The 27,655-nt window shown below is 45.1% G+C and overlaps 1 protein-coding gene across 6 annotated transcripts; it reads right to left on the bottom strand.

Moving 5' to 3' along the window:
• Nucleotides 1–741: 741 nt before the first annotated feature.
• Nucleotides 742–27,535, bottom strand: NARF (nuclear prelamin A recognition factor). 6 transcript variants are annotated; one of them, XM_075441257.1, is made up of 12 exons: nucleotides 22,642–27,535; nucleotides 21,678–21,766; nucleotides 21,359–21,439; nucleotides 20,114–20,257; nucleotides 18,293–18,425; nucleotides 16,987–17,121; nucleotides 11,176–11,294; nucleotides 10,143–10,272; nucleotides 9,391–9,463; nucleotides 6,659–6,796; nucleotides 5,028–5,185; nucleotides 742–4,445 (listed from the first exon to the last, which is right to left on the bottom strand). In XM_075441257.1, exons 2-12 carry the CDS (start codon nucleotides 21,702–21,704, stop codon nucleotides 4,204–4,206), a joined length of 1,380 nt encoding a protein of 459 aa, XP_075297372.1. In that variant the 5' UTR covers nucleotides 21,705–21,766; nucleotides 22,642–27,535; the 3' UTR covers nucleotides 742–4,203. The 6 variants fall into 6 exon arrangements, with proteins under 6 accessions (XP_075297372.1, XP_075297374.1, XP_075297375.1 ...); XM_075441259.1 differs by having other exon boundaries at nucleotides 27,444–27,522; XM_075441260.1 differs by lacking the exon at nucleotides 22,642–27,535 and adding an exon at nucleotides 22,222–22,240.
• Nucleotides 27,536–27,655: the final 120 nt, after the last annotated feature.

Raw genomic sequence — 27,655 nt, 5'->3', positions numbered from 1 at the left:
TCATCTCAAGAGTAGCTACGGCCATCCTAACATCTGGGCTCCCCTCGCCAAAGCCCGTCCTTCGAGTCATTTCTCCGCACAGCACTGGAACACCTCTGCTCAGGGCCAAGGCGAGGATGCGCTCCTCCTCCTCCCCCTCCCCGCCCCTGGACGAAGCGCAGGCCTGGGTACTGCTCTGGGGAGGCAGGGTCCCAACTGCTCAAGGGAGTCTACGGAAATGTTTGCGAAACTCATCAAGCAGATTTTTGTGCAACCTATTGCTGAACAAGTGTCGCCCTCGTCTATGTCGGGGCTCATTTTCATCCTTTCCTCCAACTCTGCTTTTAAGTATCGGGCTACACACAGACACCTGTCTTACCTCTTCCTCGTGCACCATTTTTAATTAACCATCTATAGCCAACTTCAGCCCAGCTAGTGACTGGCTTCATCCAGCAACGTCATTCTTCCCAGATAAGAGAACTTTAGAGCCACAAGGTGCTTCTCTGCCTTGCAACGATTCAATGGACTATTTTACAATTCTAGAGAGCAAACGACCGCTCCCTGCTGCTACCCAGCAGCTCTCCCCTTCTCACAGGCTGCAGGGTGGCTGTAATCCGGAATACGCATAAATAGCTGAGGGAGCATTACTGTTAGAGGCTCACCAAGCGTTCAAGCTAAACTCACCAGACCAGCACACACGTTACAACAAAGTACAGGTGAGACTGCAAGCTTTTACATGGAACGAGACAGAACCAGTACGTATTTCAGTATCAAGATTTATTTAGGACAATTCATGGTCATGCTCCATTTGAACACAAAGCACCAAAACTTGGGCAACTGAACAGCATCCAAATAAACCCAGCTGAGACCGCTGCGTACAGATACAGCTGCTGCTCCGGTGAAAGCACAGCCATGCCTGCCCCGCTGACGGACAGAAGGTGCTGTGGCGCAGGCAGACCCACTGGAGAGGGCACAGCAACAGTACCTGACAGCGCGCACCCCTTGCTGCAGCGGTCTCAGAATGAAGTACTACACCCAAGGCATCGACCACTTGATATGCACATGGTGGTCACACCCCGAGACAAGTTCCAAATTGATTGAACATTTCCAGTCACCTTCCCGCAATCCCTCCCATCTAGTCTTTCCTAGAAAGCGTCTAGAGACAAGGTTGTCTCAGCACAACATTCAGCTGAGAAGTAAAGCACTACGGCTGTGACCACACTAGGAACTCTTCCGTTGCTGAAAAGGCAGTAGCAATGAAAATTATTAGTTGCCAAAATGGTATCAGGGAACTAAATAATGCTGGAGCTTCAGAAAGTGTGGCTAGGAAGACGTACTGCCAACAACAACAGAATTCCCAGCTGTAGACTTAAAAGCCAGACTCAAATCTTGGGCAAGTATTTCACTATATATGAAGATGCAACAAGGTTTTCTGATATATGATAAATTTTCAGTGAAAGAAGGTGGAGGGGGAAAGAATTATTACAGTTAAGGGAAAACTTTTTTCTTTCGAACTGGCACTTTAAAGAAAAGGGTTTTAAAAACATGAAATCAGTTTTACTCTAAAAAGTGTTATAAAACCAAAGCTGACCAAAAAAAAGACAAGTATCAGTCACTAGTTATGATACATACATTCCACTACGTACCCACTAAAAGCTGCCCAGGTTGATGCCTTCCTCGTCTTTACAAAGAACACCGTGGGATAAATAATCTACGAGATGTTTACACTGCGACTGTCTCCACAGGTTAACACACTGGAGCAGATGGAAGAAATGGTGGATTCAACTGAAAAAGCGTGTTTTCTGCACTGAGCCACCCCGCTCCCTGGCCGTGGGAGCACAGCACGGTGCGCTGTAGACACGTTCTGCCTCACCTCCCGGCCCACTCCCCGGGTCTCCCAGCAGCACGGGCAGGGAGGCTCTGCAGTGCCCCAGGCAGAAGGTGCGTGCGGCAGGGCCACCTACGCCAGACGAGTGTTTTTCAAGCTGTACAAACAGTTCAGGGGTACCCTTTCAGAACAGCAAGGCAGCGGGTGTGTAGTTTAGTGAAGATTTCATCAGAAAAGCAAACAACTTCTTCATACCATTTCATCCAGTATATGCACATTAAAAAAAAACAGGCGTACTGTACAAAGAACTGCAGCAATATAATTTAAACATGCCACCGAGCTATAAACCATATATACAGAGAAACATATGCCTATACAAACAGAACAAGACCACTTTATTACAAGCTAATTCTGTTGAAGTTTTTGGAGGAAATCATGGCAGAGAAAGAAAAATCAGACCACAGGAGCTGGATGTTGCTTCTAGAAGTCATCTGTTCAGAAATTCCATGCAAAACCACCACTTTTCTTTAGCAGGTATCTATTAAAGTTTCGGCTATACACAGGTCTTCCCACAATTTCCGGACTCCCTGTACAGAGGTAGATTGCTGTAGGTGTTCTGATATTGCACCATGTAAGTATAATGGGTTTACTACAGCAAGGAACAACTTGCAAAGGCTAATTTATGGGTATAATCTCATTGTGTGCACTCAGGTAGCACAGTAACCAAATTCACTTGCACTCTGAAGAAAACATCCCTCAAAGCGCAGTGTTTTGTGATTCAGGTGGAGGTCCAGTTGAAAGCTGTAACTGTATTCACAGCTCCACGTTATGAGAACTATCTCCTGTCATCAGGGTAACACACGCCAGTCTGTCCCTCTCCTGAGCCTCTGTTGTTTGCCCAGTGCAGGAGCTTGCACTGACTTCACTGCTGCCTTTATCCCGTCCACTGCGTTCAAGTTCAATGCGACTTTCAAATACGCACAGGTTTTTGCAGTTTTAGATCTTACCCCTACCAGCGGTTTTAACATTAAGGAATCTACAAGCAGATTCATTCATACTGCCCGAGGTGATTAAAAAAAGCCCACCCACACTTCCAGACTGGAAAAGGAAAGCTGAAACTTTGCTAGCTTCAAACAGCCATCAGTCATGAACTAATTTGATGTTAATAGGAAAATCTGAAGACATTTGGCAGTAGTTTCATTTTTTGTCCATTGTATTCTTGAATAGCCCTCTGGCAACCCATGAAGTTGCAGAAAAGCCTGCATGCAAATACCCCTTTCAGATGTCTGTTCAATGAAACCTCTACAGCATCCGTAACGTAAGTGCACCAAAATTCATGATGCCAATGTGTAGTGACTTTGATGAGCTCACAAGCATTGCTAAGTATTTTTTTCAGAGGCACTCCATAAAGTTATTTTTACAGAAGTCTGTCAACATGGAGATAAAGAACCACCTGGTATTCTGCGTACCAAAACATGAGAGAATAAGAGCGCTGTTAAGTCTGGCTCAGCAAACCTAGCGCAGCTGTAGCATGCACGGGCTCACGTGACAGCACATGTGCATGTTTCGGTCTCCTCAAGAAGCCAGACAAAGTAAGCAGCACCACTCTTCCAAGCTGCAAGTTTCTAAGAAAGCTTACAAGGAAAGAAGCGTTCTCTTTTTGTACCAACCAGCCTATCTGGAAGTGTTTTTAAGGAAGGATTGCATTAGAACCACTTAGCATCAGTTACCCAAGTTTTCCCAGTTTATATGAAGCATCTTGTTCCTCAAAAAGTATTACACCAGTAAGGAACAGTGACTAGTTTGGAACTGAGTAGTTTTTGTTAAAATATGGATAGAAAACATACATAAATTCATTACGCTTCTCCATATACACACTTGTCCCTGTAAAGGGGTTTTTTGTTAACAAGGCAAGTAAATCCCAAGCTACTTCACAACAACTGCAACAATACTGAAATTCATCATGACTGCTTCCCCGATGCAAGGGACTGCGTACCTAGGAGCAGGAGTGAAACAACCTGGGCGCCTGTGGGGAGCCCATCTGGTGAAGCGAAGGGAGCCCTTCACTTCAGGGAGTAACTTCACCCAGAATGACACTCCCTGCCTCTGGCAGAAAGTGCTTACATACCTTGCAAGATCACGTTTTTGAATCCAGAAATCCATTACACACAGGAGATTACACACAGCAGAAGTTAAATGACAGTGGCAGGAACCAGGGCTCGTGGAGACTTCTCTTTCTGTTTTTACAAAGCAATGGTTCCTCACAAATACTAATCCAGAGTTAGGAAGCGTCTCACCCACACGCTCGGCTAGTGCATAGCATCTGCGATTGCATAGAATGTTTCCAGTGATGAATCTGTACCTAACCTAAGCAAATCTTTTACAGGTTTGATTTATTACCATTTGATATCCAGATTGCTTGCTGTTTGATTTACTGCACTGTATTTGGTGTGCAGGGTTTCCTGGACCTTCTTAGAGTCCACGCCATCCAGCCAGTCCTGGTACATCTTCTGTACGAGCACGTTGGTTTCTGGCAGTCTCACAGGTATCGCAGCGTACACTTCTTCCATCTGGCTGAGCAGTGCTTTGTCCGGTTTTCCATCTTCAGTTTGTGCCTGCCCTTTTCCATTTAGGCACCCTTAGGAGAACAAAAAAAGACAAAAGCTGCAAGGGTGATGGAGATTTGATATGAAGAGAAAGTTTATGTTCACTTGGAACTCTTTTTTCTTACTTGTCTAAAGAAAAGAATTGACTTTTTACACACGCTTCACCCCCCCCCTGCTGTTAGCATTTCTATTTACTTAAAGCGACTCCAGTATCAACATCATCTTCATGTAAATGAGGTTTCCATATCAACAATCTTTCTCTGCCTTCTCCATGGTTTTATGATCTTAACTACGTTCCTCATCTTTTCTTGCCCTTGACAACCACCACTTCAGTGCATTTCCTCTGAGGTCTGAAATAACCCTGAGGCACGCTCTCACTTATAGGTCAGAAGAGAGCCAATAACATTGTCATTAATTTTAGAAAACCTAATCAATTTCTGAGCCAACCCTGCACATGTAATTGGTGTTCTGGACCGTTCATTAAATAGTAAGCATTTTAGATTATTAAGAAAAGAATTAAGAGGGAATTAAATGAAGCGCTGCCTGTAAGACAACTTCCCTTTGAGACACAAGATGTGCGTGCAGAACGACTGTGGACCCGCAGTTATTCTTACCTCCTGGGCAGGCAAGGACTTCTACAAAATGGTACAAAAACTTTCCTTTTTTCAACTTCAGAACCAGGTTTTGGATATTTCTAAAGCCATAAGCTGCTGCAAAACGCAGCACTGTCTCACCATCCTTTTCAAGGGTAACTTCCTGAAAGTCCTTGTTCCTGTAAAGATACACAGAGAACATTTTAAACCCCTGCATTACCACAGGGATGATCCCACTGTGCCAGTTTGTATTCCGATAGTCTGGAAGAGAACAGCACAAGCGTAACAGTGAGACTAAGGTGAACTCTTCCAGTTTCTAAATGGGAGTTAAGAAGAAGCTGGGGTTTAATTTTCAGGACAGAATTATGCTTCAGTTTTAAGGGAGGGCAAGTTTGTCGACAACAGCGAGCTGTGTGGTGTGGTTGACACGCTGGAGGGAAGGGATGCCGTCCAGAGGGACCTGGGTAGGCTTGAGAGGTGGGCCTGTGGAATCTCGTGAGGTTCAACAAGGGCAAGGTCCTGCGCATGGGTCGGAGCAATGCCAAGCACAAATCCAGGCTGGGTAGAGAACGGCTTGAGCGCAGCCCTGCCAAGAAGGACCTGGGGGTGCTGGTGAATGAAAAGCTGGACACGTGGCAGCATGCGCTGGCAGCCCATAAGGCCAGCGTGCCCTGGGCTGCATCCCCAGCAGCGTGGGCACAGGGTGAGGGAGGGGATTCTGCCCCTCTGCCCCTCTCTGCTGAGACCCTCCCCGGGAGTCCTGCGTCCAGCTCTGGAGCCCTCAGCACAGGACAGAGCTGGAGCTGTGGGAGCGGGGCCAGAGGAGGCCCCAGCAATGATCCGGGGGCTGGAACCCCTCTGCTGGAAGAGCTGGGGCTGGTCAGCCTGGAGAAGAGAAGGCTGCGGGGAGACCTCACTGCAGCCTTCCAGTACCTGAATGGGCCAACAAGAGAGCTGGAAAAGGGCTTTTTACAAGGGCATGTAGGTATAGGACAAGGGGTAATGGCTTCAGACTGAAAGAGGGGAGATTTAGACTAGATATAAGAAAGAAATTCTTTATTCTGAGGGTGGTGAGGCCCTGGCCCAGGCTGCCCAGAGAAGCTGTGGCTGCCCCCTCCCTGGCAGTGCTCAAAGCCAGGCTGGACGAGGCTTTGAGCAGCTGGGTGTAGTGGAAGGGGTCCCTGCCCGTGGCGGAGGGGTTGGAACTGGATGATCTTTCAGGTCCCTCCCAACCCATTCTATGATTATTAATAAAATTAAAGCTAGCAGGAGCCACTTTACAGCAACAAATTTACAGGTTTGTAACATGCAACTGCCTATCAGTGGAAGAGCCAGGTTAGCAGTAGCTGCATCAGGGTTCACTGTAGCACCAACTAAACCAGGGGAGCTTTCGACAGGTCGTTGGGAACCATTTCTCTACCGAGAGGGTGGTCAAACACCGGCAGAGGCTTCCTAGAAAGGGGATCAATGCCCCGAGCCTGTCAGTGTTTAAGAGGCATTTGGACAATGACTTTAACAACCCACTGGAACTCGGTCAGCCCCGAAGTGGTCAGGCAGTTGGATGAGATGATCATTGAAGGTCCCTTCCAGCTGAAAACACTTTATTCCAACTAGTCCATCCTACACAACAAGGATACAAAACTCTAACTTACTTTAATGCTTTGTAGGTGATTTCCTTGACATCCATGCCAAAAAGCTCCTTTGCAGCATGTTTAAAAATGTGCTCCAGGTAACCATCGGATCGCTTCCCATCATGCCTTACTACATCTCCCTCCTTTATTTCATCAAACCTTAGAAAAAACAGAACGAAGGATCAACTCCAAAATTTCACTCCATCTCAGTAAGGTAGTACATTTTTCCTCCTCTGTGTCTCCCCCACCAAAAAGTTTTATAGCAGTAAGAACATATTAAACATTTTTATTTATTACAACTTCAAAAAAACACCTGTTCAGGACAGCAGTAAGATGACAGGTGGGGCAAAAAAAAAAAAGATGCAGGGCTTTCCATGTTCAGAAACCTCGAGCAACAGGAATTTATAAGAATTCATATTCAGCACAGCTTAAAGACTTAGTTAACAGCCATTCACTGCTCAGGAGACATTTTTTGGAGAAAAAAAAAAAATCATTTTTAGCAAGTGAGAATGTAGAAGTACTTCAGAAGTTACCAGCCTTTGCTCACAATTCTCCTGCTCCAGTAACTGTTTGCGGAATCTGTAACACCGTGCCACCAAAGTAACACCGCGTCAGGCTGGAATGCTGTAGCTTTAAGGTGAGTGCTACGCTACAGTTCAGGCAGGAGAATTAGTGAGATGGTACCCAAAGGGCACGGCATTCACCCCTTGGTTCACCTGTGCCCAGCTAAGAGCAGAGCACTGACGGGCACGCAGGGCTGCAGTGCGAGCTGTGCTGGTGGGCACCGAAGCCTGCAGCTCCACAGGCTCATCGAGCTCATGTTCCTTTCCAGCCAAGGAGAAATCGATAGGGAGGTGCAGTTATGCTACTTTCAGGAAGAGGTGTTTGTCTCCAGATGAGCAAACAGACAGGTTATGTCCTTTGTTCTTACACGTAAGATACACTCTCGTTACCGTCTTCCCAGAACACCCAGACGTGACCTTTCCTGGCCTATACCGCTAGCTCTCGCCTGAGCAGCAGCCCAAGCAGAGCACTCAACCACAAAACCAAAGTGAAAATTACTACAGCAAACACCTTCCTAAAAAAATCGCTGAAGTTGTAAGGATGACAGAAATATTTTAATCACCAAAGAGCTGTCATTTACAAATTTAGTGTGTCTGTCCCCTCTATGCCGTGCCATTGCATCTACTTAAGAACTACTGCACCTTTTGTGGGTTTTTTAATAACCTTGGATGATTTTGTTTCATTATGTCTCCTAATTTTAGCCAACTTCTATTTGTTAGCATTTCTAGCTACAAAAGCGAGTTGAGAACTCAAATGTGAGTTACTTTGTTCATGCTACGTTAATACCAACCACTTTACCACAAACTGTGGCCATGCTGGGACTTGTTTTAAAAGAATGACTTCAAGTTATATAAATTATCTGCAAAAACTAGTTTTAGGACCCCAGAAGAGGAAAAAATTACATTATCAGGTCTCACAGCTTGAACCAGTATTATCAGATTAGTCCTTTTAAAAATTAACATTTTCTGACATAAATTGATCCAATAAAACAGGTATATTCTGAAAAAGGGCTTATTCTTTCATTGGACAGGCTGATTTAGAAATAAATTACCATCTTTATGTGAAGACGTCTAAGAGCTGTATTTATGCAATTCTCATTCTGCGTAGCTATCTCTGGTAGAAGTAATCATAGAAGCTACACTAGAAAACCAGCTCTGAAACTGTTACCACTGTACCACTTAAATTTCTCCAGCCTAGAGAAGGTCCAAGCAGGATACTAACTGAGAGCGAAAAGGATTTTTAAAAATTACCAGAGCTTTCTATTTTGTGCAAGAAAGCATGTTTATCGCTCCACCACCGCCACTTTGGAAAGCTACCAACTAACATCTGTCACTCCTGAACAAAGATCAGCGAGCAGCGAGCGCAGCCTTTGTAACTAAGCCCTGAATGAAAACAACATGCGTGCTGCTTTCTGAGCCAGTCACACGGCGAGTAAACAAAATCCCTTCAATGCTTTGTGTGATTTGCATCCACTACACTTCACCTAAGGCGTGTTTCAGTTCTACCTAATCTTGAAAACTGCTCTGTTCAGGGTAAAAAAGTTAATTAGCATTTCTTGAAAGGGTGCTACTTCTAGCAATTCTCCATGAACACGTTAGGGGAGGCGCACATGTACCATCAAGACGCTGCTCTGAATGCGGGGGAGCACAGCACAGATGGTCAGCCCCAGGACTGCCGCCCGGCATCTCTGTGTGAGGCCAGAGCGCCAGGGGGGCACAGATCAGACTCTTCAGCGATATAAAAGCTTAAGCATAGGAGAGCTCGGAAGCGGGTCAACACCCTGAGACAATCACACTGACTAGCAAGTTGGGAACTTGCTATAGTCGATATTACTCGTATTATTGCATTAAAATATACGTAAGGAGCTACACATCTTAAAAATCCTAAAATTTAAAGGAGTCGCCAGACAGGAGTCACTACCGCAAATTACCAGCTTTGTATCTAGACAGTATACACAGTTTTATGTTATCTCTTTTGCAAGCATTTTATATATAGCAATGAACATCTAAGAGAATACTTCTGGGGTTTTTAGCCACTCGGCTTTTGATACAACTTTTTTTTTTTTTCTTTAAAAAGAAAAAACATTATTTTGAGAAGTTTTACATTTATGTTGAATGTGCTCAAAGGTTTTGTCATTTGTCATCAAAATAAGGAAGTGATCCACACACACAAAAAAAAAACCTACTTACAAACTATCTACAGCTACTTCAGTCACATCTTTCATAGACACATTTTTCTGTTCCATTATTTGGACAATTTCACCTGTAGGAAAATGTACGACATTTTACTTTCAACACAAAGCAAAATGCGCATGCTGTGCTTCGTTCAAGAGACCACCATCCCAACGCCTACTGTGCTTACAGTCACACCGCCAGCTCTTACTAGAGTCACTTCCCTCCAGTAACTGAGAAGCCTGACAGCCTTCAGCTCCCTCCAAACTTTGCATAATGCTGTCCTTAGCCTTTCTGTTAGATAAAGTTTTGAAGACATTTCAATGCTGCAGGGGAAAAAGCAGGATGCGTAGTTTGGCCATTAAGCCTAAAGAGCAGAGCCACACCAAAAAGCCACTGGTGCCACGCATTTGGAATGTTACGGAATTGCCAGTGGCGATTAAATAATGACCACAGACAAACAAGGCAAAGGTTTTTAGCATGGACTTGCACAACACTTACCCTTCTCAAGAGGCTGGCAAAAAACAAATACCTGGATTTTGTTATCAGATGAGTACCAACATGGATGGAAAGTACTTTTTGCTTTGCCTTCCCTATGCAATACCTGTACTACCAGTAGCACGAAAACCTGTACTTATTTTTAAAGCAGAAAAAAAGCCAACCTTACAACTAGAGCAGACTTGAAAAAAGCGAAGCCTGGCATAAAGGCTATTCTGACAATGGTGATTCACTTGTATCTTTATAAATAGTAAGTTTAAAGAAGATTTAACCTGACGTCAGAACACAATCAACTTCTTGCGAATTGTACAAGGCAGTGTAGAAATCTTCCCGCAAGGCTTCCAGCTTTTTGTCATAACAAGGCGCCACAATCACGTGGAAAATTTTGTCAGGAGACAAATTCTGTGGAACACAGAAGAGAGCACACAAGAACTCCATGATGAGCAAAAGACAGCTTGAAGGATGACAAGGACACAGACAGCATCATAAACTCTGTGCAGGCAACACCAGTAATCAACCCCTAGCAGTTACATTTAAAGACTGCTGCACACAGATGAAGTGATTCACCAGAAGTCGGAAAACATCAGCAATAAATATAAAAAGTCAAGTCTTCTGGCTGAAACTTTAACTTACTCCCTCAGACCACATTTTGTGCAGTTTCTGGTTGCCTCAGACAGTGAATGCAAGTCAGGACTTCAGAATTCTGTTTTCTAGCTGTCACTCGCGCACTCACGCACTTTGATCCCCAGCAAGTCCATCAATACTTCTCCATCTATGTGGAGATAGCAATACTTTCCTGTATCATGTGGATGCAGCTAAATTTAAGTATGATACATAGAAAGAACAGCAACTTTCTCAATACGCAAAACTGAGAAGATAGAAAGGTTAGTTTCTAGGATATAGTGCTTTTATTGATCCCAAATAACGGGGCAATTTCTACATTATTCCCCTTGGCTCCTGTTTTGGCTGTGCTATAGAACTGCACAGCCAGCTTTTAACAAGAATCTCTTTAGCTACCCTGAATTTAATTTTATCCATAAGTATCTAAATCCATGTTGCACTGGGAGCGCAAGGATTGCTCCCAGCTCACACTGCACTACATGAAATAAGGTTCTTTGGACATCCTTCTTACCATGGGCACCTGTATAGCAGCAGAGCAACATTTATTCTTCAAGTAAAGGACAAACAACTCTGGAATACACTTTATCACTCTGTAATATGCCAAGATCTATATTTTGGTATTAAAACTTACTAGCCCATCTTTTTAGAAGAGTATAATGGTAAAAATAAATCAGAATTACTTACTTGCTGCCTGGCAAAGTAGCCCTTCACCAGGGAGCCCATGATCTGCTGTGGAGACTTTGCAGTGCAAATGTGAGAGGTCACAAGATTGGTCAGTACCCTTTCCGCGTACCGGATCCAACCTAGAACACCACAGAAAACCACAGTTAGACAGCGAAGTGGCACATAAGCATGGCAGTCGCAGCAGTTGTAGAACAGCTCCTAAAAATGAAGATACCACCACAGTAGGTGGGACCTCGCTGTGTAGGCTGGAAGCCCCAGAGGAGGCCACGAAGATGATCCCAGGACTGGAGCACCTCTCCTATGAGGACAAGCTGAGGGAGCTGGGGCTGTTCAGCCTGGAGAAGAGAAGGCTCCGGGGTGACCTTAGAGCAGCTTTCCAGTGCCTGGAGGGGCCAACAGGAAGGCTGGAGAGGGGCTTTTCACAAGGGTGTGTAGTGATAGGACAAGGGGGAACGGCTCTAAGCTAAAAGAGGGCAGAGTTAGATTAGATATTAGGAAGAAATTCTTCACCATGAGGGTGGTGAGGCCCTGGCCCAGGCTGCCCAGAGAAGCTGTGGCTGCCCCCTCCCTGGCAGGGTTCAAGGCCAGGTTGGATGGAGCTCCGAGCACCCTGGGCTGGTGGAAGATGTCCCTGCTCATGGCAAGGGGGTTGGAACTAGGGTCCCTTCCAACCCAAACCATTCTATGATTCTGTAACGGTAGGAAACCTCAAGGCTCTGTTAATAACACTTTACAGCTGGCTATCAATAATTCAGTGTGCCACTGATTCCAGACCTATAAGCGACTGTGAACATCATGACCTATTACACCCTTTCTAATGCACAGATTTAACAAAGCAGAAAGAACGGGACCCCCAGCTAACAAAGAGTAAGTTGACTTTCTAGACCTCAGCCCTCGGATCACCAGATACAACAAATGCACTCTGTTCAGCTGCTTAACTGTAACCTTCTGTTTCCCGAGATTTAACATCACGCACCCAGCTTGCCTCCTCTGCAACAGAAGAGTCACATGAAAGCATTATCACAAGATGCACACGGATTAAGCCTGGAAAAAAATGGTTTCTTTTACTATTGTTGGAGTAGCCATACCTTCTTTAGAAACAACCCCCTACACACACACAACCACACACAGAATAATTAGCTGAAATCTCTCTGTATACAACATTCTGAGTTACTCTAGAGTCCCCCTCCCTCTCACCAGACCCCTTCAGCATTTCGGCTGTGACAGGCTGTGTACATTCACACCAGCCCCATTACCCAGAGCAGTTCTGTTATTCCCCACCTTCCAGAACAGGAACTGACGAATGAGCAGATTAAGACATCAAGGGTGTGCAATTCTTTCTTAGGCACAGTAACTCTTACAGAAAACCACAGCCCAGCATCTTTCTCAGCAAGAATTCAGAACTTTTTGCTTCAGCTACCTGAACCAAGAACCAGACACCTAAACTGTGCACAAGTGCTAGGCTCAGCCTTCTAGGGAAGTGTATTGCCTTTGGTGCTAAGAAATAGTGAAAAATACCACTCTGAAGTCTTTTATCTTCAAACAGATTAGTGTTTACATAAAAGACGAAGATTTCTGTGAAGTACATGCTGCCCAGGAAAGGTAAAACCTGTAGGTTAATCCTTAAGCTTGAAATTCAAACACTACCAGGTGTTTATACATGTCAGAATGCTGCCACACAGGTTAACAGCAGCACAAAACTGGAATCCAGGAGGTGTTCAGACGGTTTGTCTCTCTATGGCAGAGAAGTGGCTGTCCCAGCGTAGTAAAATTTTATTGATGAAAATGAGAAAGCTCAAGTATCAGGGAAACATGAGGATGCTCCAGCTGTTTAACATTCCCAATTCTTCTTAAAGTACAGACTTCAAGATTAACAGATACTGGTCTCCATGGAAAATCTCATCAAAGGTGTACATTGTTTTCAAGAAGCATTCGTTTCTGTTGTAGAAAAAGCTAGGGACTACAGATTTACAGGTCAGGACTGTGCTGGACTGCTAGACTCTGAACAGGAAGTTTGCTTAATAGCCAACCTCATCCACGACTTCGCGATATTATCTGCAACAAAGGACTTAATTTATTAGTGCTTGATACAAAGGCTGTATTAGCATATTCTGCATAATAGGTATATCCTATTTCTTACAGGGCTTTGGTCTCAAGTGCTGTCAAAACAGAAAAAAACCTGCTTCAAACAAAATATGGACAGTATTTAAAAACATTCTGCCTCACACTTTAGCAGCATTTCTGGAAGGTCCTTCCATTCTACTGCAACTATGATTACTGTTACCACAGCACTGCTGCTCTGAGGTTAGTTTTCAGAACTGGAATATTTTAGATACCATAGTCACAAACTGTACGGAAATTTCACTAAATCCCAAGAGGCTTCTGGCAGGTATCGCCCAAAGCAATTTCTTAAATTGTTTCTTCCCTTGCAGTAGACGGAACAAGTGTCTAGTAGTTCCAGCTCCACAACGACCATTAGTCACTGCTTAATTATACAAGCAGCCTCGGTGAATGAGCAACAACGCGGCATTTATCTGCACTTCACATCCCCACTAGCTGTTTCTGCCTCCTTATCAACGGGGCTGAATTCCAGAGCCGCAGTTACAGGAAGGCTCAGATACCCAGCTCTCCTATCACTGTACATCTGTGCCCATACAGACCCACACCCTGCACGAACTCATTCAGACCCTTGGCCTTTCGATGGCTTGTGTCAGCCGCAAAGAACACCAAGAAACCCCTACAAATCACTGCATGAATTCCTGCAGGTGTACTTCAGAACATGTTATTTTCAGTGGTTTATTGTGAGTAGATCACAAAGACGCGTGCTACAAATATCTAGGCATCAGTATGAAGCGCAGAACTAAGAAAACTTTCGCTACTTTAGAACCCCATTCCTGTAAAAGGAAATTAGTTTAGTTGACAGGGACAAAAGCATTTGAATCCTCAAGTCATGCGCTTCCTACTTACACTGTAAGCCTGCCCCACTGCCCTGTGCTAGCAGTCACAGAGGCTGGCGATGCATTAAAAATGCTGATCGCTTTCCAGAGCACATGTTTCACATTGCTTACCAGTCTGGTAAATTAAGGAAGCGAAGTGACTCCTTCGGAGATAGTACATGTACAGTCAGTAGTTACATTGCTGTACTTTCAACAGGAAACAAAAGCTAAAAAAATTGTCTCACTTTCTTTTAAGAGAGCAGCGGGAGGACATAAGAACAATTAAAAGGGCCTTTTGTTGTCTCTGTTTTATCAGGTTCTGGGACCACAGGGGCTATGCTCTTCTCCTCATGGTAGATTTTACACCACAGACCACTCCTGCAGAGGGTGGCATTTCTGTGGGAAGTTACACCCAAAGATAAGTGAGGTTAAAGCAGTTGTACTTGAGTTCACATTGACCTTATATCTACAGAGCTACATAAAAAACATTTGGCAATAAACAGACCCAGTAAACAACATTTCTGGGACAAATTTCTGTAATCTGGGAGCAGAGAGAGAGGAAGGAGAACGAGGAACAGAAAATGCACCCAGACAACTAAAGTCACAAAACAGTGAACAACCTGACTTTAAAGATGAGTGATCATGATTTTTTTTTTTACTGTAATTACTGTCAACAGGAATGAAATACCATATGCTTTCAGAATGGGTTTACAGTGGTATTTCAGTTCAGTTTTCCAGAAACAGAAACCACCCGTGCTTCTGCTAGCTATCTGCTGTGGTGTAGATGTTAGGACCATAACTAGCACTGAACACAGACACAATCTTTTGCAGAATAGACAAGAAGTGCTCTGTTAACTATTTTAAAATATTTCCAACAAGAGCAGCAGATAATCTGAGCTCTGTTTCTAGAAGAAGAAAAATTAAATTATCTCAGACGAAGTTCTAAAAGAAATCCTCAAGGTTTGAAATTTAAATAAACTATGTACAACAAAACAAAGCTAAGTAATAGGGGGTTGTTTCAACTTCACAGGTTTTACATTAAAAAAAAGCAATGTATAGTACGTCTGCCCCTGAAGATAGAAGGTAACACTAAGATAACAGTAACAGAAGAAGAGACTTTTCCTCTTGATACATATATATAGCTCCTAAAGCATAACCCAGATACTTCCACTACAGAATGCACAGAACCAACAAAAGTACAACTTAAATTGCAGTATTGAAACTTTAAATCGATGACAACAACAGATTCTGGTGATCACCAAACTCACACTCTAATTCACTCTCTTGTAACTGTAACAGTTCTTTAAAGACTGCAAGCCCTTTCAAAGCTAGAAAGAAATATTTCTGTATCTTTATCAGGTTTTTGAAAAGCAACACCACGAATTTAATAGGGTGGAGTTCAGTGGGGGGAGTTAGGTGAAGGGATTACGCTTACCCCCTTGTTGATATTTCTTAGGAAACTGACTTACCATACTTGAAATGATGGTCTGATAACAAATGCAGAAAGTCAACAATGACTGAATGTGCTACATCTTTTCAGTTGTGATGAGTGCAGATTATGTTCATAACAAAACAAGTTCTCAGGTGCAAAATTCTTAGAAACGGGACATGTAGTGAGTCAAGTCTGTGACATTTCAAGTGGGAATTTTTTGTTCAGTGTTACACAAAACCATCTCACAGTCATTAAGATTAATGTCACTTGCTACTTTCCCCTAGGCTTAAGTGGCAAGTTCAAAACTTTGCTTAAGATAACAGAGGTTGTGGTTTAATTACACCAGTTAGTAAAGTTCCTTGAAGGTTCTTTTCAATAAGGAAATGCCACGTGAAACTTTGTGGTCTGGACACACGAGCAGCAGCCACTAACTCCTCAATTCCAGTTCCAATTAATTTCTCCTAAAGTCTTACACAAAGCACTAAAAACCTCGGTGCTTCGGTACCTCAGTTTCATTATCCACAGATTCATGTGCAATATATGCTTCTGTTACAGAAATGACGGGAAATACATCTGACTAATAAACACCACATACAAACACTAGCACAGGAAATCAGTAGTTCAGGTTCTCCGTATTGCCAGAGGCTGTGGACTACAGCAAGGTTCTTTTGAAGAGCAACAACAGAATTTACACTCCTCACCTTTTACAGAGCTCCAACAGAAGACAACTGCAAGATGCAGACAGGGAATTTATTGCAACCTTTGCACCTGACTGCGTAAGACCCTACACTGAATGAATCATAGGCTGGAAAAGACCTCTCAGACCATCAAGTCCAACCATCCACCCAACACCACCATTCCTACTAAACCATATCCCGAAGTGCCACATCTACATGTTTTTTAAACACCTCCAGGGATGGTGACTCCACCACCTCCTTGGGCAGCCTGCTCCAATGCCTGACCACTCTTTCAGTGAAGAAACTTTTCCTAATATCTAATCTCAACCTCCCCTGATGCAACTTGAGGCCATTGCCTCTTGTCCTATCGCTGGCTACCTGGGAGACCAACACCTGCCTCACCACAACCTCCTTTCAGGTAGTTGTAGAATGAGCCGTATCCAGCACGACCACGCTGTGCTTTGCACGGTTCACATCTATGGCTGTGGTACCTCGCTTATGTAGGGGAAAGCTGATGATGCTTGTTGGAAACAAATTCTGCCCTCCCAACAGCCCATGGGAACCAGGCCCATCCAGCAATGCACTGAGGACAACCAGCACTACTGGTATCAAGTACCACATGTGATATCTGGTATCTCTCAAAAGCCAAGCTAAAATGCTGTAAGTTCTGTAAGACTCCCAAACGAAACCTCCCTCTCCTTCGCTCCTTGGTAGCTCCAGTGACACTAGGCTGAAGCATGGGAAGGTTGGAGACATCAGTTCTCACCAGGGCAAGCAGAGGCAAACATCGGTAAGGCATGCTCCTCCTGGTTCCTCCGCTGATACCGCTGCACAAACTCCCTCTGGCTCTCCAGGATACTGAAATCAGCAGCTATAGTGGTGTCAAATACATAATGCACCCCTACGAAAGAAAGCAGTAAGGAAATGTGAATTATTAGAACGTTTTCCATCTCACAGGCTTCTTTCCAAGTTCCAGGTCTACAGAAAAACTTGGAGGATAAACAGGTATATTCCTTCCCCTCTCCAAAATGTCACAAATAGTAGGGTCAAAAATAAAAGCAATACACTGAAAAGCTATCTTCTATGCCATGGATTTAAAAGGACCAACAACTTGCTAACGCTGACTAGCAACACTTCAAACAGTTGTCTGCTTCCTTACAAGAAGCTTGCTGCTCAGCACATATTTGCGTTTTGTTTAATTGAATGGCATTTCGTGACTTCTGGGCTATATGCTGTGACTCTTGAAAAGGAGTATTCTTTTCAAGACATGCTGAAGTCACGTATCATCATTCACAAAACCTACGTCCAGCGAAGAGGTGTATCTTCCAGTGCTGACGCTGCTGCAAAGGTACGCGAGCATATCACCAACACAGCAGAGACCTCCTGCCTGCCTGTTCAGCAGCAAGTGAGGCACAGATAACTCACGCATTCTAAGAAAAGTGGGCTCACTAGAATTTAGCATTCCTTTTAGATTAAGAAAATATACTGGGTACAGGTTTATTACCGTCTTCCTCAAGCACATAAACTCCAAACCTATAGGCAAATTGTTTTTTTAAAATAAAACTTTGTATATATAGTATAAAGAGCAAATAAAATACTGCTTTAACATAAAATATGCATATACAACCGTTTTTGCATGTAATTTCTAACTACAGAAAAAAAACCCCAGAACTGAGTATCTTTTAGAGATATAACGTGTCAAAAAGACTGGAAGGCATTTAGGGTAAGAATTCCTTCCTCCCTCAAGTTACAAAATAAGGCGAAATCTTCTTGAAACTCATGACCAAATCCTCCATGATTTCTTGGTAGTGAAGGTTTCAAAGACAGCTCCATAATGTCCTTCTATTCCGTGACCTTTACTATCAACATGGTAGGGCCTCAAATCCATTTCTGAAACTGGTGTACGTCATACTGGTGCACTGTCATTAGTATCACAGAGTGCGTGTTTCGAACTCTAAACTAGATTGTGCAATGGCACTTTATGACTGTATAACCCACAATTCTGCTGAGGAAGCAAAAACCTAAATTAATCTCCCCTTTCTGCTCCACCATCATAACAAAGACAAACTTACCAAGACTTTTGAGGAAACCACAGAGTCTCTTGGCTGCATCATTCACAGAGAGATTGAATTTAGCAGCAAAATAAGGCAATGACTGAGGGCATATAGATACTGCCAACACCTTGTGTTTTGAGGTATCACATTTCTGGTGAACAAAACAAAAACACAGGAAGTAAGGTAAGTAATTACAACAGGGTGAGGGTCCCTACTTTCCCTCCCTTTTCCACGTTGTTCCACAGTGTCCGATGCTTCAGCGGGCCATATCATTAACACCCCTACGAGACAGCTACTAAGTTTCCTGAGGGCAGGACAGCATCTTTCCCTGATCCTGCCAGTGTTCATCACTCATCACTTGTAGATGTTTCTTTGATCTAACTGAGGGAAATCCATCCCTCCCAGGGCAGTTCTCTGGTTGGTCTCACAACGGCATAAGAAGAGTTAAGAGACATCCAGCACCTATACGTTCTAGCAATATGAAACATTCCAGCAAATATTAAAAAAGCTGTACGTTTAAACATTAATAAATAGATAAACTAACCTTTACAAGAGCATGGGCATTTGAAGCTACAAATCCAACCCAGCAAATCACAGATCTGATCCTCTGTTAAGGCTCCTGTGTCTCTATTACTGAACTTGTTGAGGGAAACCAGCAAGACAGGACCCTCAACAAACCAGTGTTTGTAGGCACTGAAGAACCCTTTGAAAATACCCACGGTGGTGAACGATTGTGAAGCTCTGACGACTGACATTCACAAGAAGATGAATCTTGTGTTTTAGCTGGGACCTTTTCCACACCCGTGGAACCTCTGGAAGCCAAACCAGGTCTATGCCACAGACAAGTCTCATCCCAAAAGGCTGGAGACCATGGTTTGTACTCAGACACCCTGAATGCTGTACAATGACCCTTCAAGTAGAGCTCGTGACTGCCTGGAAAGCATCTCCCTTGCTCACCGTCCTCTTTTGGACCCTTGAAGTTCTGATCAAGCGACCTACCTGCCTCTACTGCAGCCTTCAGGCTCTCTTAATAGGACCCGTGTGACCCAAAATATTTTTTTCCCCTTCTCTTTTTCTCCTGTACAACAATATCATACTGTATGGAGAGTTAAACTAGTTCTAAGAAAACTGAATCACTATGTAATGAATCCTCTTACTTATGACACATACATGCAGATTAAGAAAAAGCATCAGTTCTGGCAGCTTTTGCATACCAAGGAAGGACATAGAAGTCCAGAGCAGAACTAAAATAACTAATTAAGTAGCAAGATCCGAAGATCTGAGCACCACACATAGCAACCAGCTTCCAGGAAATCCAGATCTCAACAGAAAATACAATGGCAAAGGAATGACTTTTTAAGTTTTAATAAGAATTTGGACAAAAAATTCTGTTCCAACTATAGTCAGATCAAATAAATATTAAAAAAATTCTACTTGCAAAACCTTACCTTGCTAACTTTGTATTACGTGGATGCATTGGCACCAGAAACACCTAGAACAGCCCTAGTAATGAAGATATGAGTATCTACAAACACCAAACCACGGACTACTTTGTTATTACAGTTATGAGGTAGTTACGTTTTCCAAAAATGTTACTTTCACAGGTGCAGTAACTTTCCTATAGCATTTAGGTTAAGTGTTGTGATCTTGCACCTCTAGCGCAAAATTATTTTCAGTACTTCAGTGTTCAGTCTTGCCTGAAGTTTTCACTTCCCCTTTGGACAAAGTATATCCTGACAAATCTTCACGTTATCTGCCTTGGGAAACCAAGCTGCTTAGTCATTCTGTCCTCTCCTCCTCCTCACAGAAAACAGTGTGTTATGATTTTTGTCACCTTACCTTATTAAGGTTAAGAATACGAAAGAGCTCCTTCTGATTCTGCTGGAAAACTCTGGCTCCTTCTTCTGATGTCATGCAATTGTCACAAGCTAGGCAGTCGCTAAGGAGTACTTTAGCACTAGCCAATGTATGAAACTCATTTTTCTAGGGGGAAAACAGGTAAACAAGTACTTAGTAATGATCAATCAACTTTTAAGACCTCTGCAATGACCCAGCTGAAGAGCAAACATGCTCTCGCTGTTTTGTTTAGAACAAGGCAACCCGTGACACCTGCACAACATGCAAGATTGTTTAGAAGTAATTAAAATACTTTGTTCCATCATTCTTCATGGCTCTGCTCCTATTATTACTGTGAAACTGCAAAATGCTTAAGCATAAACATAGATCTAAATTTAGTCCTGTAGTCCATGCTCTAGTAACTTGATTTACATTGCATTTCAGAGCTGGCAATCCCCATCAACTTACCAAGCAACTAAGAAAACTTTTACTTGAACTACCAAACCTCTTATAACAGCCAGGTGCCTCTCTAGCAGCAAGATGGCTTTGGCTTTTTACCACGAGGTAAAGCAAACAGAACGCAGTCGCACAATTACACTGAACATATATGTAAGATCAAGAGTTTCATGCTTCTCCTTACAATACTGTTGGCAGCTCATCTGCGGGAAGAAGGAATACTTGGATAGCAGTGCAACACAACCAGACTACTTGGAAAAAAAATCAAACAAAAATCCCTCAATGAAGAAGCCACTCCCAGGGAAAGAGTCTTCTGTTGAAGAAGAGCACAGCATCTCTAAGCTTGTCTGATACAAAAATTACAAAGACATTTTGCGCACTTGTAATGTCAAAACCTCTATTTTCTCCTTACAAGCTCTGTCTCTGTTTTGAAGACTTGATGCAAGATTTTTGACACTCAGAATGAATTTTTTTAGAACTTCCACTTCTGTTTTGTGTTTCCATAGTCAGGGTTTTTTCAAATTTTATTTATTTATTTATATTTATATTTATATATTTATATTATAGGTATAAAATACATATTTTATTTTTATATTTATATTTATCTTTTTCAAAAATTCTTGATTCTCATGTTATGAGATGTCTGGAAGCGCTCACATAATTGCTTACAACTCCTTGTTGGTTAGTGTCCTATCTAGTACTTGGAAGTTCTCCACTTACAACCTCCTTCGGGGGACGCAACCAAACCAGCACACAAGTAAGAGACGCTACAATTTTCAGAAGGAACGGTACCTCTTCAAAGCCATCACCCGAACTCAGCGCACCAACAGACGTACTCTGCGCATCATCGTTTTTCTGTTTCTTACTGCATTCCTGAAACAAAGCACAAGCCCCAGGCGTGACGCGGAACCCGCTGGCCGCCCCGTGAGACCCCCTTCACCCCGCTGCCGGGGTCGGCACCCACCAACCCGGCTGCTCCGCCTCGCCAGGCAGCGCTTTGTTTCCAACGCCCCGCGGTGAGGGGCAGGGGCCGCGCTCCCGGGGCCGGTCAGCTTGGAGGTGACGCCTCGGGGAGGGATGGGGGGGGGCAGGGCCCCGCCGCCGCACTCACCTTTTTGGTGCAGTTCTCGCACTTCATTTGCGGTCCCGCCGGCGCACCCCGGCCCTGGCGCGGCTGCCGAGCGCTCCTCGCCGCCGGGGCTGCAGCACAGGGGGAGAGCGGGGCGGGCCGGTGAGCCCCCCCCCGCCGCCAGCCCGCCTCCCCGGCCTCCCGCCCGCCCTTTGTTACCCTGCCCGCCTCCCGCCCCGCTCGTCGCCCCCGCCGCCAACGCGGTCCCTGGGGCGGGGGCGGCCCCGCCGCGCCCCTCACGTGCTCCGCAATTTACCGGGCTGTAATTAACCGGCGGGCGCCGCCCGGCCCGTTATTCGGCGCGAGGGGGCACCGCGCGCTGCCTGGGGACAGACCCGGGGCGGGGGGGGGGGGGGGGGGGGGAACCGGCCGGGAGACAGGGGCGGCGGGAGCGCGGGTGCCCACGAGCTGCAGCTCAGCAGCTCCACGGAGCGAGAGATAAAAAAAAAACCCACATTAAAAGGAAAAAAACACGGAAAACAACCCAAAGCGGAGGGGCGGGAGGACGCGGGGCGCGCCACCGCACCTCGCCGCCGCCGTCAGCTGCCTCCCCGGCGCCTGGGGGCGGGCAGCAGCGGGGGGCGGGGCCGGGCAGCGCCTCAGCCCCCGCCGGCAGGACCCCGCCCCCCGCGCGGCGGGGCTCATTGCGGACCTGAGCGCCCGCACGTAGCCGCCGCCGGCAGCGCGCCGCCGCGGGGCGGGGCGAGGGGCGGGCCCGCGTCCCCGCCCCCGGGCCGTTAAACCCGACCGGGGCAGGAGAACGGGCGGTGCTCGGCGGCCCCCGAGTCGTGCCCCCTCGCCTCCCCGCCTTTCCCGGTTCCCTCGAGCGCCTTCGCCCGTCTTATAACGCGCGCTCTGCGGTTACAGCACGGCATGATTTTTCCCCCCTCGTTTTTGCTCTCTGCCAGTCCCTTCTTAAGTGAAACGACCCCGTGGAAGGCACTACCTGCGCATCACTGCCGTTCTGCTGAACCGACGTGCCGCGACCTCCCGCTGTCACAGCACCCAAGCGCGGGTGACCCCGTCCCCAGGGGGTACCCCCGGCCCTCCCGCACACCGGCGCCGGCCTCCCGCAGCTCCGCAGGCCCCAAGCCGCCGGCAGCTCGGGCCGGAGCGGCTGTCTCTCCCAACCCCGGGCTGCAGCGTCGAAGCGGAGCGGCTGAATCGGCGCCCCGCTCCTCTCTCAGCCCGCCGCCCGTTTGACCAGACCTGTCAGCACACGCCCACGGCGGCGCAGAGAAGTTTGGCAAGCAGAAAAATGACGTTTGGGAAATCAGACCGCAGAACTTCCAACAAAGATGCGGCCGCCTGCCCAAACCGCAGCTTTCCTTCACCGAGCGCGCCGGGCGAATCCCCCGCTGCCACCAGCACGGTGCCACGCTTCAGTCCCCAGCACGGCCGGTGCGGCTCTGTCCCCCGAGGACAGGACTCCGCAGGCTTGTGTCCAGGGAAGCAAATGTTTGTGGGTTAGGCTGTTAAAGATTTCACAATCAAATTAATTAGTGTTTTAGGGATAATCCCAGAGCAGAATGTAAAAATAATGCCTGTTTTTCCATTTTTCAGTTTATAGACTATAGGTGAGTTATCACTGGGGTAAAGGAAATCAGGAATTCCTTAGCTTTACCGTCATGACAGCAAACAAACACTTTCTTACTGCCCATTTAAACAAAAATAAGCTGATCCGGCTTTACACACACCCTGAAAAAACACCACTAATGGTAGCTTGAGGTAAAAATTGTAATAGCTTTGGGAATCATTTCCTATGCTATCTTCATTCAAAACACTTTCACATTTCATATTAACACAATTTCTTTAAAAGCACTACGATCACTCCAGAGCAATGTCTATGCAACTTCAGAATTTGCATCTCCCACAGAACTGCCGGGATGCAGCGTTAGCTGACATCCTGTTCCCTGCTCCTTGGGATCAGTATTTCCCGCTGGAAAGCTGTGCCAGTCTCACGGGTTATTCCACAGGGATACAACGGCCACAGTCGCATTGACAAATACAGCGATAGCACAGATGAAAGCTCTAAATTAGGAACGTGTTGAGATTTGCACTTCAAGGCAGAGCTAAAATCCTTCTGTTTCACACTTTGATGATTATGCTTACATTTATTATCCAAATTTGATGCAGTGATTCTTCAACAGACATGACAGTTTTGGATATTTCTGTAACTCTGCACAGATCACATTTAAAATATTTTCTATTTCCCCCCATATTTCTTTATATTCACCATGAAAAACAGATAACTACATGAAAATTGAAACATTTGCAGAAACACTGAAACATTAAGGACATCTTTGGTATGCATCTTATGTTTACCTACTTCATCCTCTGGTTTAGGAATACCCAGACAGAATTAATTTCAATTTAAGAAAACAAAAAAAAAGAGCAAAAACTCGAACAAACTGAAGAGCGTGCAGGAAACAATGTTTCAATGCACAGTATCAGATTATACTTGTGTAATCATCAGATACTTAGATGTCCCATTTATTTTATCACCAAGAGCAATTTCTGCTTTCCGTTTGCTGTTTAGGCCCTTTTCCCCCAGACCAGCAGATCCATTACCACCAGCCCCGTGCCTGACAACCTGAGAAAAGAAAGCCCCATCCTGTCACAATCTGCCCCGGGGGAGGTAACAGTTCCCACCTCAGCAACGCCGCAAAGGCTGCTTCCAAAACACCTCCCAATGTAAAAGCTTTCCCATGTCAACAGTAGGCAGCACTTACCAGCGTTACTTGCTTTTATGGCCTCTTTGGATGTATTTGGCCTCCATTGCTACATTTAACATTTATACCTGCGCCTAAAGCATTTACACCAAGAATGAAACAGAAAACTAAACATTTCTCTGTGAAAACAGCATACTGCAAACAACTTCAGGAAGCTTTAAAGGTTCTGCATCAGTCCCACGCGGCGCTGCAAATGCCTCCTCAAGTTAGTGACAGCCCATGCCACTCAGCAGCTGTCAGAATGTGGCAATGCATCTTTGTTACAGCTGGAAAACATGTATTCCATGAAATTCCTACTCCCCAGGCTTCACACCCAAAGTACCCATAGAGTTGATCTCATTTATTGTAACGGGGGCTTCCTGCCCAGCCACAAAATACCACTGCTTTGGCAACTGTTCCCAACCAGCTGTTTAAAATCAAGCACACTAACATGCCAGGATAAAATTCCTAGTAGGATCACATGCTTATTGCATAGCTGAATTTGTATGTTTAAGACCTCGGGCTGGGGGGGAGGGCTATAAGGAGCTAGAAAAGACTATTTAGGAAAATGGTCTGAAATTAGGAAAAGGGAACTGAAGTAGAGCTAGTGTCAAACTAATGCAAAATGCAGGCCAGTGCTGTTATATCTGCATGTTCTTGGTTTCAGATGAATGACTTGAAAGTTACAAGCGTATTCACTAATCTATTTTTGTATTATCCAGCAAGGAGTCTATGACAATCAATTAGATATTTCTGAATGTTTCTTCTGCCAAATAGCTTTTGTTTCTGCAGCAACATGTTTTGGAATTCATGCTGCTCTTTAAGTCCAAGATCCGGCTTTTAAAAATGTGTCTCTTCTTCCTTTCTTTATTGGTAGGCGTAACGCCACTTACCTACTTCAAAGTGCTGGTGTAAAATCCCCAGATGATTGGAGAAAAAAATGTTGTAAGAATCGTTAATTAATACTAGAAGCTTACAAGGATCCTTGCCATATTCCAGTTTGGACAAGTGCTTGAGTGTGTGTCTGGTACTTCCCGTAGTTGAAATAATTTCTCTTTAACTTCACAATTAAATTAAGTCCTATCAGGTTATCCTACTGTGCTCTTGGCAGAACTGAAGTAGCATACAGTTGCTAATATTTTTGCAGATAGCACTATAAGAATAAAACAGAGCAATATGCTGTGTGGTTCATGTTGAGTGGAGGGGACAGTTTCTTCTTTCACTTTACTCTAGACACAAGAATTCTTTTGTCTTGTATCACTCAAAATGGCTTAAGATTTGGTTTCCAGAGAAACTGGTTGCTTATAAAAGCTGACTGACAACCGCTTATACATAAATTTCTTCCCAGAAGACTCAGTCAGCTGCTTGTTTGGGTTGAGAACACGTGATACTTATTACTTCCTATTTTTCATCCAAATCCAGCAGCTGGTACCTCATGACTCACAAGCATGCCAGTTCATCCTTGCAGTTTCTCATGGCCTTCTCCCATTAAGACAGTTCCACCCAAAAATTGCAGATCAGTTTGTATTTTCTACTGCATACAGTTAGTTAAGTTTATACCATGGACTCTTGAGGTTTTTTTCCCCCCCTCTTCAAATAGTTTATGCTGGACTGTTACGAAAAACGCTGTCTGATCAAAAACTCAGTTACTGTTCACCAACAGCGATGTTCAGGAACAGCTGAACAAACTTCTACCATGTCATGACCTTGAGCAAACTCTCTGCAGTATTGGGATTCATATTAGGAAAAAAGCCAAAAACTGAGTATGTCATTCAGGAAGGACCACAATCCTGTGCAACTGAGAGAGGACCAAATATTGTTTATAGATGAAGTTATACATCAGGTTACATAAAGGGAATTTAAGAAGTTAAGCTAAACTGCAGATGTCCGAGCTTTACCCATTCTGTCCCAAAGCTGACATGAGCAGTCGCTCTAATGCGTTGAATGGCAACAGCTTTCATGGGTGAATGTTTAACTGAACTAGAAACACAAAGGATTTTTCAGACGTAGCCTACTGTCCACAACAGCAACGTCACCCAGTATTTCAAGCCAATAAGAACTCTCCTTCCCAAACAACAGACTTTCCAAATCCAAGCCTTCAGCTGAGTAAGATTCACAAGAAGTCATGACATCAGTGTTAAACCCATAAGATTATCACTTATTTCACTTTCGCAATTCCCACTCCCAGTTTTTGAACAATGGCATTAATTTTTTTTCAGGATTTTGTTTACAGTTGTAACAGCTATCCACAAATACATTGCATTCAATTATTATAACCACTGTAGCTATCGATACTGAAAGCTGAAGCTTAAAAAATACCAAGTATTCAAAACTTGTGATAAAACAACATCAACTGGCAATGCTGATCTAATTTACTATTGGCAAAAAAACCCCCAACAGCAGCCAAACCCCTCGCAAGTATCAGAAGTCACATCTGGAAGAATGGAAAACTTAAAACGAAGCAGTCAGCTCTCCGCTTACATGCGTGCAGTCACTCCCAGGGGTACACACCAACAGAGACACCCCTGCACGGAAAGCCGAGGACTTTTAGCTGCTGCTGGGAATCGAGGTCCCCGCAGCGCGTCCTCCCTGGGCAGCCGTCCCGAGAGTGGTCTGCGATGCTGAGAAAGCCCTTACGAACCCGTGCACCAGCTGCCACCCCAAGGGCCAGGCTCACACCGGCTGCCATCGAGGGCCCAGACGCACATTGCCCTCCATGGCAGCCACAGGCACTGGGGCTGCCCAGGCACAGGGGACAGCCGGGAGGGGCTCCCCGTCACAGAGAGGGGCTCTCCCCGCCCTCCCTCGCCCCCCAGCCCGGAGCAGCAGTCGGCCCCACAGGCCTCGGGCAAGGGGCCGCGTCCACCTCACCCACAGCGGGTCTAGCAAGCCACCAACTGTGCCCAGTAAAGCTCTTCCCCACACCCAGCCTCCCCTACAGCGTTTCACCTCCCTCCTCTACCAACACATAAGCTTTTCTCCTCTTTTTCTAACACATTTAAAGCCACGCAGCCTAAGGAAACATCAACACTCTTACTCAGGCAGCGCAGGCCTAGCCACCATCCATCTTGAAGGCGGGCAGGAAGCCGCCATCTTGAGCGACGCTCTCCCTTTCCCCTCACAAAGCCGCAGGGGCTGCGGGGCGGGCAGCTTTATTCACCCGCTTCTTTGCCCTCACTCAAAATGGCCGCCGGCGCGTCCGAGCCTCCTTCAGCCGGGCGTGGCGCCGGCGCGTCCCAGCGGCCGCTC

Source organism: Opisthocomus hoazin, chromosome 21, assembly GCF_030867145.1.
Source record: "Opisthocomus hoazin isolate bOpiHoa1 chromosome 21, bOpiHoa1.hap1, whole genome shotgun sequence".
NCBI classification, from domain to species: Eukaryota; Metazoa; Chordata; class Aves; order Opisthocomiformes; family Opisthocomidae; genus Opisthocomus; species Opisthocomus hoazin.
Note: the sequence above shows the minus strand (reverse complement) of the source record. Positions and strands in the feature narration are given on the sequence as shown.

Bases quoted from the DNA above. Each gene is read 5' to 3' on its own strand.
- NARF (XM_075441257.1), bottom strand. From the start codon at position 21,704: ATGAAGTGCGAGAACTGCACCAAAAAG. The intron at 6,797-9,390 runs GTAAGTAGGTTT...GTTTTTTCTAAG, and splicing joins GAAGTAGCTGTAGATAGTTT to GTTTGATGAAATAAAGGAGG. The intron at 4,446-5,027 runs GTAAGAATAACT...TGTTCTCCTAAG, and splicing joins AGTCCTTGCCTGCCCAGGAG to GGTGCCTAAATGGAAAAGGG.